This window comes from Poecilia reticulata, chromosome 17 (genome assembly GCF_904066995.2).
Source record: "Poecilia reticulata chromosome 17, P_reticulata-male-v2, whole genome shotgun sequence".
Classification (NCBI taxonomy): domain Eukaryota; kingdom Metazoa; phylum Chordata; class Actinopteri; order Cyprinodontiformes; family Poeciliidae; genus Poecilia; species Poecilia reticulata.
Window position 1 is genome coordinate 167,897 of NC_088846.1, and position 12,213 is coordinate 180,109.

The window sequence follows — 12,213 nt, forward strand, 5'->3', positions numbered from 1 at the left end:
GATACATCTTGGATTTATTTGGATTCATGATAACAGGATTTCTGCTGTTTGGAGTTGGCGGATACCTGGCGTATCAACAAATTTGTGATGGATTGGGCCGACTAGCAAATACTCAGACTGACATGCTGTGAGGCAGAGACTGAAGTTGGATACGATCCTTTCGTAGGCAAACTTTGGACGCTAAAACTCACTAGCAGGATGGAATTGATCTTGGAGAAGTTGCTAGTTCTGGCCCAGTGGGAACGACCATGCTAATTTGGATGACTGGAATTAACAGAGACTTGTTGAGACTCTAGGTAGGATGAAAATTTTAAGTCTGCCTGATCTAAAGAAAGTTTGTTTTATTTGAATCTGGCTCCCTTGAGTCGGCCTTGGCTTGCTGGCTATCTCAAATCTCCTGAAGTTTATGCAAACAAGTGCCCTTTGTTTACAGAGCTGCTTTTTGTCTCAGCAGCTCTGAGACAAAAACAGAGCTGCTGGGCTGATTCAAGATGGAACAAATCGAGACTGATTAACATGATCAGAAAAGCTGTTATCACATTCATACATCATCAAGTCCATATATCCGACATGAGGTGTGTGTAATGTAGAGACCTTTGTATTCATTACAATATTGTCATGGTAATGCTTTGTCATTCATGCTCAATTGTTATGAGTCAGGGCTAAGCCAAATAAAAGCCCAATATACTCCTGAAGTCACCTGTGGAATCATATGGTGTATTACTTTAGACCAGGGGTGCCCAAAGTGGGTCCTCGAGGGTCGGCATCCTGCATGTTTTAGTTCTCTCCCTGGTTTAACGCACCTGGATCCTATGACGGCTGGTTAGAAGACCTAAGAGGAACATTGACGAGCTGAAGAGGTTGTTACTACCACCAGGGAGAGAACTAAAACGTGCAGAATTCCGGCCCTCGAGGCTTTGGACACCCCTGCTTTAGGCCAATATTTATCTTATTGCTATCCAGAGAAACTTCTTGTAGCTTATAAATTATGAAGTACTTATACTTATAATAGGAGCATCTAGTTTATATACTCATTCAACCAAGAACAGGAATCAAACCGATTAGCTAGAACAAAAATATCCAGAGGATTTCACTTAACCCAGAGTAGGTATTAGAACAAACTTAGAATCCAGAGAAACTCCTCCATCTAGAGAAAGTACTTATTACCTTAGATCAACATTATCAAAACAAGAATCCAGAGAAACCCCTACTAGTTTATAAATCACAGATTACTTATTCTTAAACATGGGGTTATACTTTGTTTTTATTTTTCTTCTTTTGCTCTTTCCTTTGTTTTGTTGTGTTGTATTTTCTTTTAATTCATGTAAAGCACTTTGGATTGCCTTGTTACTGAAAATGTGCTATATAAATAAAACTATCTCACCATCTTAATGTTTTTTTAGCAAGTTATAAATCGGCACAAACTGGAGCTTTTTAACTCTTTTGAAGACTCACTCTTATGACCAGGCTTTTTATACACATGGACGCAAATGTTTTTTGTGTTGTGTCCCTTTCCTTTCCAGTGTCTTTGTTAATCTAGTCTTTTAAATTCTAACCCTGTCTAATGTTAGACAGCTAAATCTTTTACCTTTTGATTCCTTTTAGCATTTTGTTTGTTTTTTTTCCCCTTGTAACGCACATTTTACAGCCTAAAATGTGCTATGTAAATAAATTTGACCTTGACTTTATTCTTGTATTAGTACAATTTTCTTCTCATAACATTATCACTGTATTCTCATATTCAATTTATTTTTCTTCGCCTGCCCTTATACTCCATTATATGTATTCCTGTAATAGTTCAGGTTGGATGTTAAAAAAAAAATCACCAAAAGTTATATATATATATAAAAAAATAATAATTTCCACAGGAAAATCAGCCGAAGCAACTTAAAAAAGATTAACATTTATAACATTTCATGTTAACAGGAGAAGAACTGTAGTCACGAAGTGACCGTTGTGCTGTTTTCACGCACATTTTACAACGCCAAAACTTTGGGTGAGTGGATATGATGATTAATCTTGTTCTCTGACCAATATTAAAATAAGATTTTTCTTATGTTGTTAAACCCCTCAGAGGAGTTTCCTGAGAATCTAAGAGGATCTGTTAGACAGAATCATGAGGGACGCTATTATGAAGACTTCTACAGGTAAGCATCCCAACAGAAGGAAAGCCCACACCATGGCAATGTTTGATGGAATCAGTCAACATGCACTTTTGTGATCAGGGTCGTGGCTCAGAATGAGAGACGGGATGAGTGGACGTCACTACTGGTCACCATCAAGAAACTCTTCATTCAGTACCCTTTTCTGGTTCGACTTAAAGAAGCAGGTAGTGGAGGAATCCAAATAATTTCTGACCTTTGAATCGGGATCCATTTATAACCTAAAGTTTTTGTTCATTTCCTTTGATGCCAGCTGGTTTTCCTGTGGGTTATAATTCCACTGCAGTTCAGGGAAACTACCTGGAGGCCATTAATCTTTCTTTTAATGGTGAGTGGTGTAAGACTGAATCTCTTCTTGTAACATTATGGTTCTGTGGGTAAAGACATTTCTTTGTGTTGTAGAAGAAGGTAGAAACATGGAAAAATTTAAAGGTTTCATCAAATTTACGTCAAATAATAGGTCATTTTTTTCCCCAATCAGTTTTCGAAAATCTTTCTAAAGAGCTGTTGGACTCTCATACAGACTTTTACTTGGGTTATTTGTAAAATAGTTGGAGCAAATGGTCTTAAAGTATGAGGCTTAACCATTTAATGGTTAAACCTACAGTATAGCCCCCCAGGTAGTTTGAATACAGTATATACTAGATGTATTGGAATGCATTCTTTGTGTTGGTCTGATATTTAGTTCTACAATGGTAACAGCATTCAGCTATCACTGTATGATTAACAGGAGTAAAAATGCCCTGTACTTTAAAAATAAAAACGTGAAACATAATCTTACTTAATTTTTGACAGAAATGTAATAAAAGTAAGACAGTCTGTGAACTAATCTGATGTTGGTAACAGCTGGTGCTCTTTTAGTTTTCATGGTTTCACTGCAGGTTTTGGGGGACTGTCAGTAATTGTAGTTAGAAGAATTAGTAATTTTTTGTAAGCCATGATTGAAGTGGTGTTTAAGCCTTTATTCAACCAGATAATGAGCAATGCACAGAAACAGGTGGAGGAGGGTGGTGCTAAATTACTCTGACTTGTAAGCAGGGGCGCAACTACACATTATTCAGGTGGATGCAAAAACATAAATCCCCCCCCACCCTCCCACCCGAAGGAAGGTACGTTACAATATGTGAAGGGTAAAACTCGCTACATTTACCTCGTTATGTGGTCGAGGTGAAGGAGCGTTAGGCGCGCTGAAGTTTATGGGAAAACCTCATCGGCACGCCGCCCCCTCTGGTGCTGCGCCCCTATGCGTTTCATGCGCTGCATACTTTTTGCACCACTGCTTGTAAGACAAATCAGGTCCATTCAGAACTTTTATTGGCAAGGCAACAAAAGAATATTAAACCACTGATAACCAGGCTGCTCCTAGTTGAGAGTAAACAAAGTTTAATGCTGAAATTATTCACTGCTAAGATGAAAAGGATCAATGAGTTTGATGTCTTTTTGATGCTTGTGAAAATATGAGGGCTTTAAGTCACCACATTTATCGATTTGTTTGGATGACGACATGTCATCCAAACATCATAGAAAGTCTGACATGATACAGTTTTGAGTTAATTCACAAGTCGATAAGATGTATCTTATCCTCTTCTAACACATTAATTACATGTATATAAACTTGCAAAAATAATTCATAATTTGAGCTCCATGCATTAAAATGAAAAATAGCATTTTTTTATTTGAGAAAAAAAATCTATTCAAAATAATCTCGTTTTTCATGCTCTAGTGCATTTTTTTGATCCGTTAGCTTAATATTACCCTTAATGAACTTTCACTTATAGAGAAACAAATGTGATGGATATTAAGCTTTAATAAATTAACAGACTTTTCAGTCCCTTTTTATATACCAGTACATTTAAGAAGACTTTAAGCTTTCATCTTTTTTTAGTGTTTCAAACAAAACATGTTAGCCGAACAGAATCACTTAACCTGTTCTTCAAAATGGAAACACATTTCAAATGCATAATTTTAAAGATGAGGATGTTGTTGTGGAAATATTTTCATTTTGCCTCGATGTAATTGAATTATTACTAATTTAATTGATGTGGATTGATGTATTGTTACACCCCTAGAAAATGTTTACTCGTTTTACCTTACAAAGACTAATATACGTTCTACATGTCTCCCTCAGTGTTTGACAAGCACTACATCAACCGTAACTTTGACCGCACTGGTCAGATGTCCGTGGTCATCACTCCGGGAGTAGGAGTGTTTGAAGTTGACCGTCTGCTTATGATACTGACTAAACAGCGAATGATTGATAATGGTCAGTATTTTGTTGAAAGCGATTGTTGTTTCCTCACAAATGAAGGGACCATGTGAAGTATGAATGAGACGAACGATGAAATTGTTTTGACCTGTTGTAGGTATCGGTGTGGACTTGGTGTGTATGGGTGAGCAGCCACTGCACGCTGTGCCCTTGTTTAAGGTGAGTCATTATGAAGTATGAGCCTGTACTTGAGTTCCATTAACCATAAAATTGCGCAAATTTAAATTACGAAAATAAATTCACTTAAATTCACTTACTGGAAACACGTCAGTTTTTGATCCCGATTGCAATGGAAACACTTTTTTCCCACATCACACGGGTCACATGATTAATAGTTGGATGTTACTACTGGCAAAATCCCAAAGAAGTTAAGAAGAGGAAGGAGAAGGTTTATTGTTTTTTAGGACAAAGTTGGGTGTTATTCTAACGTGTTGATTTCATAGCTCTTCTGTAAAATCTCCAACTACAATTTCCCCAAAATGCCACATACGTAGCCACTCCAACGTATAAGGGGGGCTTGTTGTTGCGTGTAAGACGGCAAAGTTTGCTTTGACGGATGATGACGAGCGCCATGGCTGCATTATGAATATATGTCATGTAACTGTTTGTATTCACTGGTATCATAATTTTTAATGACTTCTTGCATGAGCAAGCGTATTCACATGTGATTTTAATTTAATTTCTTATTTAACGGAAATACCGCACTGGCAAAATTGTGCTTTTTCGACCTTAATATAGATAAAGATTTGCGCAGGTTGGTAATGGTAGTAATGCTCATTTACAAGTTCTGCTCTGTCATTTCTTAAGCTGCACAACAAAACGACACCTGGAGACTCACGTGTAGGAGATGACTACAACCTTCCCCACTGGATCAACCACAGGTAGGAGCAGTTAATCGAGATTACAAATGGTAAATCAAGAATAAATATTTAGAATTGGGGGTGGAATTTCTTTAAAACCGCATAGGCTAAAAATAATGCAGAGAAACTCAAGTGTAAACACATACACTCTTACTAATATTTAGCCAGTTACAGAGAAACCACACTTTCTGTTGCCATCAAAAAGCTTCTGACAAACATCTTACTATTCTTCTCAGAAATGATGGATGTCATTTCATTTGGATGGTTCCCTGGCAAAGTTCAGTTCTATTGTGTAATGGCCTTCAGTGTTTGCCATCGTGTATGTAGAGTTCTGATCAGCACTGTACAGTAATATTCAATAAATTGGAATATGCGGTATGTCCTGATGAGTTTCGTTTGTGAAATAAAAAAAAACCTTTTGAAAATAACCCTTATGCAGGTATTAAACATACTTTCATTAAGCTCATATTTCTGTTTTTAAAATAGTTTTTCTTGGTTTCGTGTAAAATTCAAATTTTAAATGTCATGTTTTCAATGACTATAAGCAGAAAATAATCATACTTAACAGAAATAAAAACTTCCAAGCATCCATCTGCATAATTAAACTGTGTAATGTGTTTCGGTGTGTGATAATGTTTCTGAAATAAATGTGATTTTCAATAATATTCTAATTAATTCAATAGGTCTCTGCATATGAATGGGTCTTACAACTACTTTTACCAAATTATTTTCTTCTGAAAAGTAGCCAATTTCTGTTTTACTCACTCAATACTTGACATCCATTCTAAAGCACTGAAATATTCTGTCGTTCTTTAATTCTAATATAATTACTTTGAAAATGAGCCTTATGCTTCAGGGTAAATCCATTCATATCATTACTGTGAAATTCTGTAATGTGAGTAAAATTGTTCAAGAATCAAAATTTGAATCCAGTTGTTGTTTCTGCCCTTAGCTTTGAGTGTTTCTGACTTCTACTGTGCAATAAAGAAACCAGGGTTAATGTTGTTTCTTTTCTACAGCTTCTACACGTCCAAAAGCCAGAATTCCTGCAGCTCATTCACTCCTCGGATCAAACTGGCTGGTCGGAAGGTATGTCTTTTAGTCTGCCCAACTAATTAATTTACTCTTGTTTTTTTGCTACCTAAACATCTGAACTTACTTTGGTGAACACTGATCTTATTTCTAGCCTCATGCTGAGACCCAGAAGAGCAACAAAGACCACTGTAAGTTACCATTCACCATCTCACCTATTTGATCTGTTAGAAGGAATCCGACCCTGACCTGATGGACTCTTGTAGCTCTTTGTTCTCCAAAGGACTCAGACAACAGCCTGCCTATACAGGTAGATTACGATGCCTATGATGCTCAGGTGTTCCGACTTCCAGGTCCATCACGAATTCAGAGGAGCACCAACTTCAGGTAATCCAGTTCTACTATTGCGCTGCTGATGTAGAAAACTATATAAAAAACATAAACAATCAGTTATTTCACTTGATCAGTCCCTTGTAACAAATCCTCGTATAAACGAGAAATGTACACGCACAAGAGAGTCCTTTGACTTGTTTTTATACAAATTTAGAAATAAGTATGACCGCAGTTTTAACTAATCAACGCTAGAAAAATGATTTGGTTCTAATAAAAAGAAAGAGGGGACACGTCATCTAACGGATGCGGCTACGAACGACCCGCTACATTTAATAACCACACATCTGTTTTCCTGGAATCATGCCATTATACCAGTCACTCTTTAATTTTTTATAATTAAACAACCCCACATTCAAAACTAAATCTATAACCCAGCCTGAATCCCAACAAAAATAAATCGTTCATCAATAATAATAATCCATCGACAAGTCCATAATCAGGCGATCAAAAAAAGGTAAAATTCTTGTTGCGCAAAAAAAACAACGTTGGGGCCCAGAAATATTTATCAGTCTTCGTGCACACAAAAAAGCATAAATTAAAAAAAAATGGAAGGGTCTCACCGGGTCGGCGTTTGTGTACCCGGGCGGTTCCCTTTGTCAGGCCTGGAACGCGAGCGCATCGGGACCGGTCATCGTTCCGTGTGGCTTTATCTTGCCTCCAGAAGAATTTTGACTCCTTTGTTAGTTGATCTGGCAACGCTTTTAGTCCAAAAACTCAGGTATCTCCGGGCTCGTCTTTTAAGCTCCCCGGTCCGTCGCTCGGCGTCCTCTTCCCAGCCTGCTGTCACACCCCTTTTTGTTTCTCTCAACCGAGTGTCCCTTGTTCCTTTTATCAGTTCCGGTAAAAGTTGTGACCCAGATATATTTTTACTTCGCGGACTTTTTCAAATAAAATACATACATACAAGACATCCTTGCGTACATACAAATGCAACAAAATTCTGTGCATTTCATTACCCTATATTTTATTCTCGGAGGTAAACATTTATTTATTTATTTATTTTTAGGATACTTCATTTCATTGTGATGTCACACCCTTTTGAAAAATCAATCTGAGAGAGAAAGTTTGATCCTGAACAACATCTGCTTCAGTCAGTCAGTTTTATTTACAAAGCACCCTTCATACTAAAAGCAGCTCAAAGTGATGTACAGATCAATAAAAAAAGAATTACCCACCCCAACCTCACATGGAAAAACACACAACTGTATGGAATATGCATTAACTGAGCAGAAATTATCCAATTCAGAAAATATAGGTAAAAAGATGTGTCTTGAGCTGCTCTTGAAGACAACGTTTTCTGCAGCCCTCTGGTTTTCTCGCAGACCGTTCCACAAACGGGGGCCATAATATTGCTTCCTCTCTTCTAGGATTGGTCGAGACAAAGAGACGAGTGGCAGGAAGAGCTGGGGCTCTGTGGACATCAGCACCGGCATCGGCACGTCTCCTCCTGTTCGCTCAGGGGGGACAGAGGAGCAGACGAGTCTGACCTCTGACGACAGCCTGGGTCCTGTGTCCAACATGCTGCTGATCCCCCGGGGTCCTCCAGCGCAGTATGAAGTCAGCAGCTCTCTGGGATACACCAGCACCAGAGGTAACTTATTGTTTACCTCTGGTGCCTCCATCGTGATGTGTTCATTGTGGTCACCTCCATGCTGCTGTTTAGAATTATTGGAGAAGATGATGGACTCTCAGCGGGACTCCAGCGCCCCCGGCAGGTTCACAGTGGGCAGTGCTGAGTCCACCCTGCACATCCGTCCTGGAGGCTACACTCCTCAGAGAGCTCTCATAAACCCCTTCACACCATCCAGGATGCCCATGAAGCTGACCTCCAACCGGCGCCGCTGGATGCACACATTCCCTGTTGGTGAGAAGACATCACTAATTCTTTTGATCATGAAACTGCACAAATCAAAATTATGAAAATAAATTAGCTAAATGGAAACACAGCAATTAAAAAAAAACAACTCACATATTTGCAGTAGGATGAGGTGATTTTTCAGCCATATTGAAGATGTATTTTACAAAACTGCAACAGACTCAATTCTTTTTTGCATCAAACAAGTCACGTAATGTTACTAAAGAAGACGACAGAAAGTTGTAGGAGGATGATGGTTTTATTTTGTTTCATTGACAATGACCAGAGCTCTCATAGCACCACACAGTTCACAAAAAGTTGGGTGTCTTTCTAACGTGGTGAATCCATAGCTTTTCTGTAAAATGGCCGACTACTATTTCCCCAAAATGCAGTATAAGAATAAGACGGCAACATCTCCTCTGATGACTGATGATGAGGGTTAGTGACATGGCTGAATTGTGAAGATATTTCATGTAACTGTTTACCTCTGTCGCTACCATAATTTATAATGAGCTATGGCATTAACAAGGTTGTTCAAGTTTGATTTCAATTTAATTTATCTAAATTAATATAGACAAAGATTTAGTAAAGAAAACAAGCTACTATGTTGTAGAGACAGGTCTAGTGTTTTCTCTTCAATCAGGTCTTAACCAAAATGCTAGATATGCCACTATTCACCTAATTGGCAACGTGTGTTACTTTATTCTTCAGGTCCTTCTGGAGAGGCGATCCAGATCCATCACCAGACCAGGCAGAATATGGCAGAGCTACAGGGCAGCCAGCAGAAAGAACCAACACATACATCTGCTGAGCTACTGGAGCTGGCTTATCATGAAGCCACAGGACGGTAAGACAGACTCATCCTGGGACCAAGCATTTCTTCTGCAGTCAGTTTCCACCTGTAGTCAGGGAAGATGGAGAAATGCCGATTTGTCTTTGTCTTTAAGGCGAACAACCTCCAGGCAAGCAGGCGAGAACAGCCTTTACATCTGTGGAGGAATGGAAGAGTTCACTGGGAGTCCAGGGAGCAACATCAGCTGTGGTATCCTTCTCAAACAGCCGCACTTCTGTCTCCTAGTGCCGTAGATTCCTGATGCAGCTCCCTCTTTCTGCCAGTGTGGAGCAGATTAAGAGTCAGATATTCCACACTACTGACTCTCCCCTACTTACTACAGTCATCTAGTTAGTTAGAACCAAACTGTTCTCTCTGACAGCTAAGAGCTGGGAAGCTCTCAGTAGAGTTATGTCTTTTAAAATTTATTTTATATAATAGACCACCAGACTGTCAAACCCCTTAGAGGTTTGTTAGAGAACATTAGTGAACAGGTGAGCAGAGAAACTTAAGCGAAGTTAGGTTTTTTTTAATCACTGTCTTTTTGTTGAGTTTTTTTTCCTTTTATGCATGCAGTTTGTGAATACAAAGAATTGTTTATCTAAAACAGACATAAAGTAATACACAGAAAATTAATCCCTACAAAGTAATCCCATTTAGGCCACACAGGTCACTGCCCAGTAGGTCCACACACTACATTCCTATTCCTGACAGAAACGGAGCACATTTTAATAAAATGAATTAATCTGGAGCGTTACTGTACATTTTGAAATGAGCCAAGAAAGAGCCCCCATGTGTCTTCAAATTTACCAGTTGAGTGTTGAAGAGAGTTTCCAGTTTCAAACACGACATAAGGTCACATAACCACTGCTTGTGAGTTGGAGGAGCAGCACTTTCCACCTGGTCAGAACTGTGCGCCTCGCTAACAGTGAGCAAAATGCCAGTGTTAGAGGCTGATAAAGGCAACCGCTCACCACTGAAACCAAAAAGAGCCAAGAGAGGGCCCGGTGTTACTGCCACTCTGGCCAAACCGGACATCGTACGGAAAACATCTGACACAACTCTCTCTCTTTTCAACCCACCATCTGAAGATTAAAAGAGGATGAACCAAAACATGGACTCCACCAGTTATCAAAGTAGTTTGGTGGTAATATTTGGTACTGCAGAAAGCTGCACTGGCCTCTGGCGCTGTAAGATATGTGGTTTGTCCTAAAACTCGCATAGGAAGAGCCACTTGGAAGGAGATGCTCTGGTCAGAAGAAACTCTTTACTCTAATCTCACAGTTTTCTTTTGAGTTACAGAAAGAGATATTCAAGAGATGTTCATTATAATACAGGTATTCTAGATTAAGTTCAGAAATGACAATGAAGTTGATGTAGAAACATAATGTGTTTATTAACATGCAGTGGTGTGTCACCTAGCACAGCATCTGTTTGCTTCCGGACAACATCTGTTGACTGGTAAAAAAAACAAAAAAGAACTTTCATTCCTACAGTTTGAAGCCAACCTTACAAACAACAGACACAGACATGCGTCTGTCCAATTGAGGGGAACTGGACCAATGGAGTCAATATTAAATCAATATCAAAACAATCAATTCCACAAATTTTGTTTTTCTATAATTTTGTGATTATGCTTAACCTGCTTTGTGCTCTTTGTTTCTTATATTATTTTAAAATCATATTTATTTTTGCATCACACAGGCTCTATAAAACCACCTGGACTTAAATTATAGTTATTATTTGCCATTTCAATAAATGTGAGCAGATCTTACTGCTCACATTTATAACTCCATGTTGCTCCCAAAGACATTATAACTTCAGATACTTAAATGTAGTTTCTTCACAGAATTCCCCAAATATTAATACAGCTCATCTAATTTAGGCCTATGAGTTTTGTACTAAGTGCACTGTTTGCAAAACTCTCACACACACACACACACACACACACACACACACACACACCCACACACACAAAGAAAATCTTTGATATCCTGGCACTGGGGTCCCCAAAATAATCAGGGCCCCTGAATTACTGCCCAGTGCTAGAAGTCCCCACTTTGAAACAGGAGTCAAACCAGAATCAATGAAAACAGTTGTTAGACTGGGATATCAGCTGCAGTAAAATATCTGGTTTAAAGATCCAAAAACATATAATACCATTTGGCAAAGAAAGCAAAAATGCTCTTGTTAAAAGAGATTGAGGTAGGAGGTTTATGTCTGCTTAAAACTGGAGGGTTATGATTTCATAAAAGAAAATGAAATGCAATTTGGAGAGTTGGACTTCTTGTTGGTTTGGTTAAATTTACAAACTCTTAAAAAAATAACATTATATGCAGAAGTTTAAAAGAACATTTGTTTGTAAAGAAATGTTTTGTTGTTTTCCCTCATCAGACCTGATTTTGTTTATTTTCACATACATTAGACTCTTATATGACCAGGGTCAAATAAAAGCACTTTAAAATGTTTGGCTGCTGTAAGGAAAATGTATTTTAAAAAAACCAATGCATTAGTGTAAATAGTCAACCAACCCGTGCTGCTTTCTCTTTTGTTTGATTGTGAAATTGTGTGCAGGACCTCTGAGCAACCGAAGCTCCTCCTTCCAGGAGTTCTCCAGCGGTGCTGATCCGAGTGAGTCCACCCAATCATTGCTGGACTAAAATGAGATATTTTTGAGGCTTGCTCAAATTGTCGTACAGCTTCACCAGCAGGCTGAAATTGTCATTAATCACCAAACTGATGATGACCATAAACCTTCAGAGGTGTGTTTAACCTGTGAGGGCTTATTGAGCTTTGGCAGACAGGGTTCTCCA

General features: G+C 38.5%; 1 protein-coding gene across 14 annotated transcripts in view; it reads left to right on the top strand.

Moving 5' to 3' along the window:
* The window catches only part of depdc5 (DEP domain containing 5, GATOR1 subcomplex subunit), a 75,000-nt gene that overhangs the window by 9,992 nt on the left and 52,795 nt on the right, over positions 1-12,213 (top strand). For all 14 annotated transcript variants that reach the window (XR_014084265.1, XM_008433590.3, XM_081598318.1 and 11 more), the window contains 15 exons: positions 1,927-1,996; positions 2,075-2,147; positions 2,226-2,329; positions 2,416-2,490; positions 4,291-4,425; positions 4,526-4,587; positions 5,236-5,309; positions 6,308-6,377; positions 6,475-6,511; positions 6,587-6,707; positions 8,081-8,304; positions 8,377-8,577; positions 9,280-9,415; positions 9,516-9,610; positions 11,975-12,031. Coding sequence is in view for 13 of the 14 variants with exons in the window: in XM_008433590.3 (XP_008431812.1) it covers positions 1,927-1,996; positions 2,075-2,147; positions 2,226-2,329; positions 2,416-2,490; positions 4,291-4,425; positions 4,526-4,587; positions 5,236-5,309; positions 6,308-6,377; positions 6,475-6,511; positions 6,587-6,707; positions 8,081-8,304; positions 8,377-8,577; positions 9,280-9,415; positions 9,516-9,610; positions 11,975-12,031 (1,534 nt within the window). In the remaining variant the exon portion in view is untranslated. The remainder of the gene's footprint in view (positions 1-1,926; positions 1,997-2,074; positions 2,148-2,225; positions 2,330-2,415; positions 2,491-4,290; positions 4,426-4,525; positions 4,588-5,235; positions 5,310-6,307; positions 6,378-6,474; positions 6,512-6,586; positions 6,708-8,080; positions 8,305-8,376; positions 8,578-9,279; positions 9,416-9,515; positions 9,611-11,974; positions 12,032-12,213) is intronic.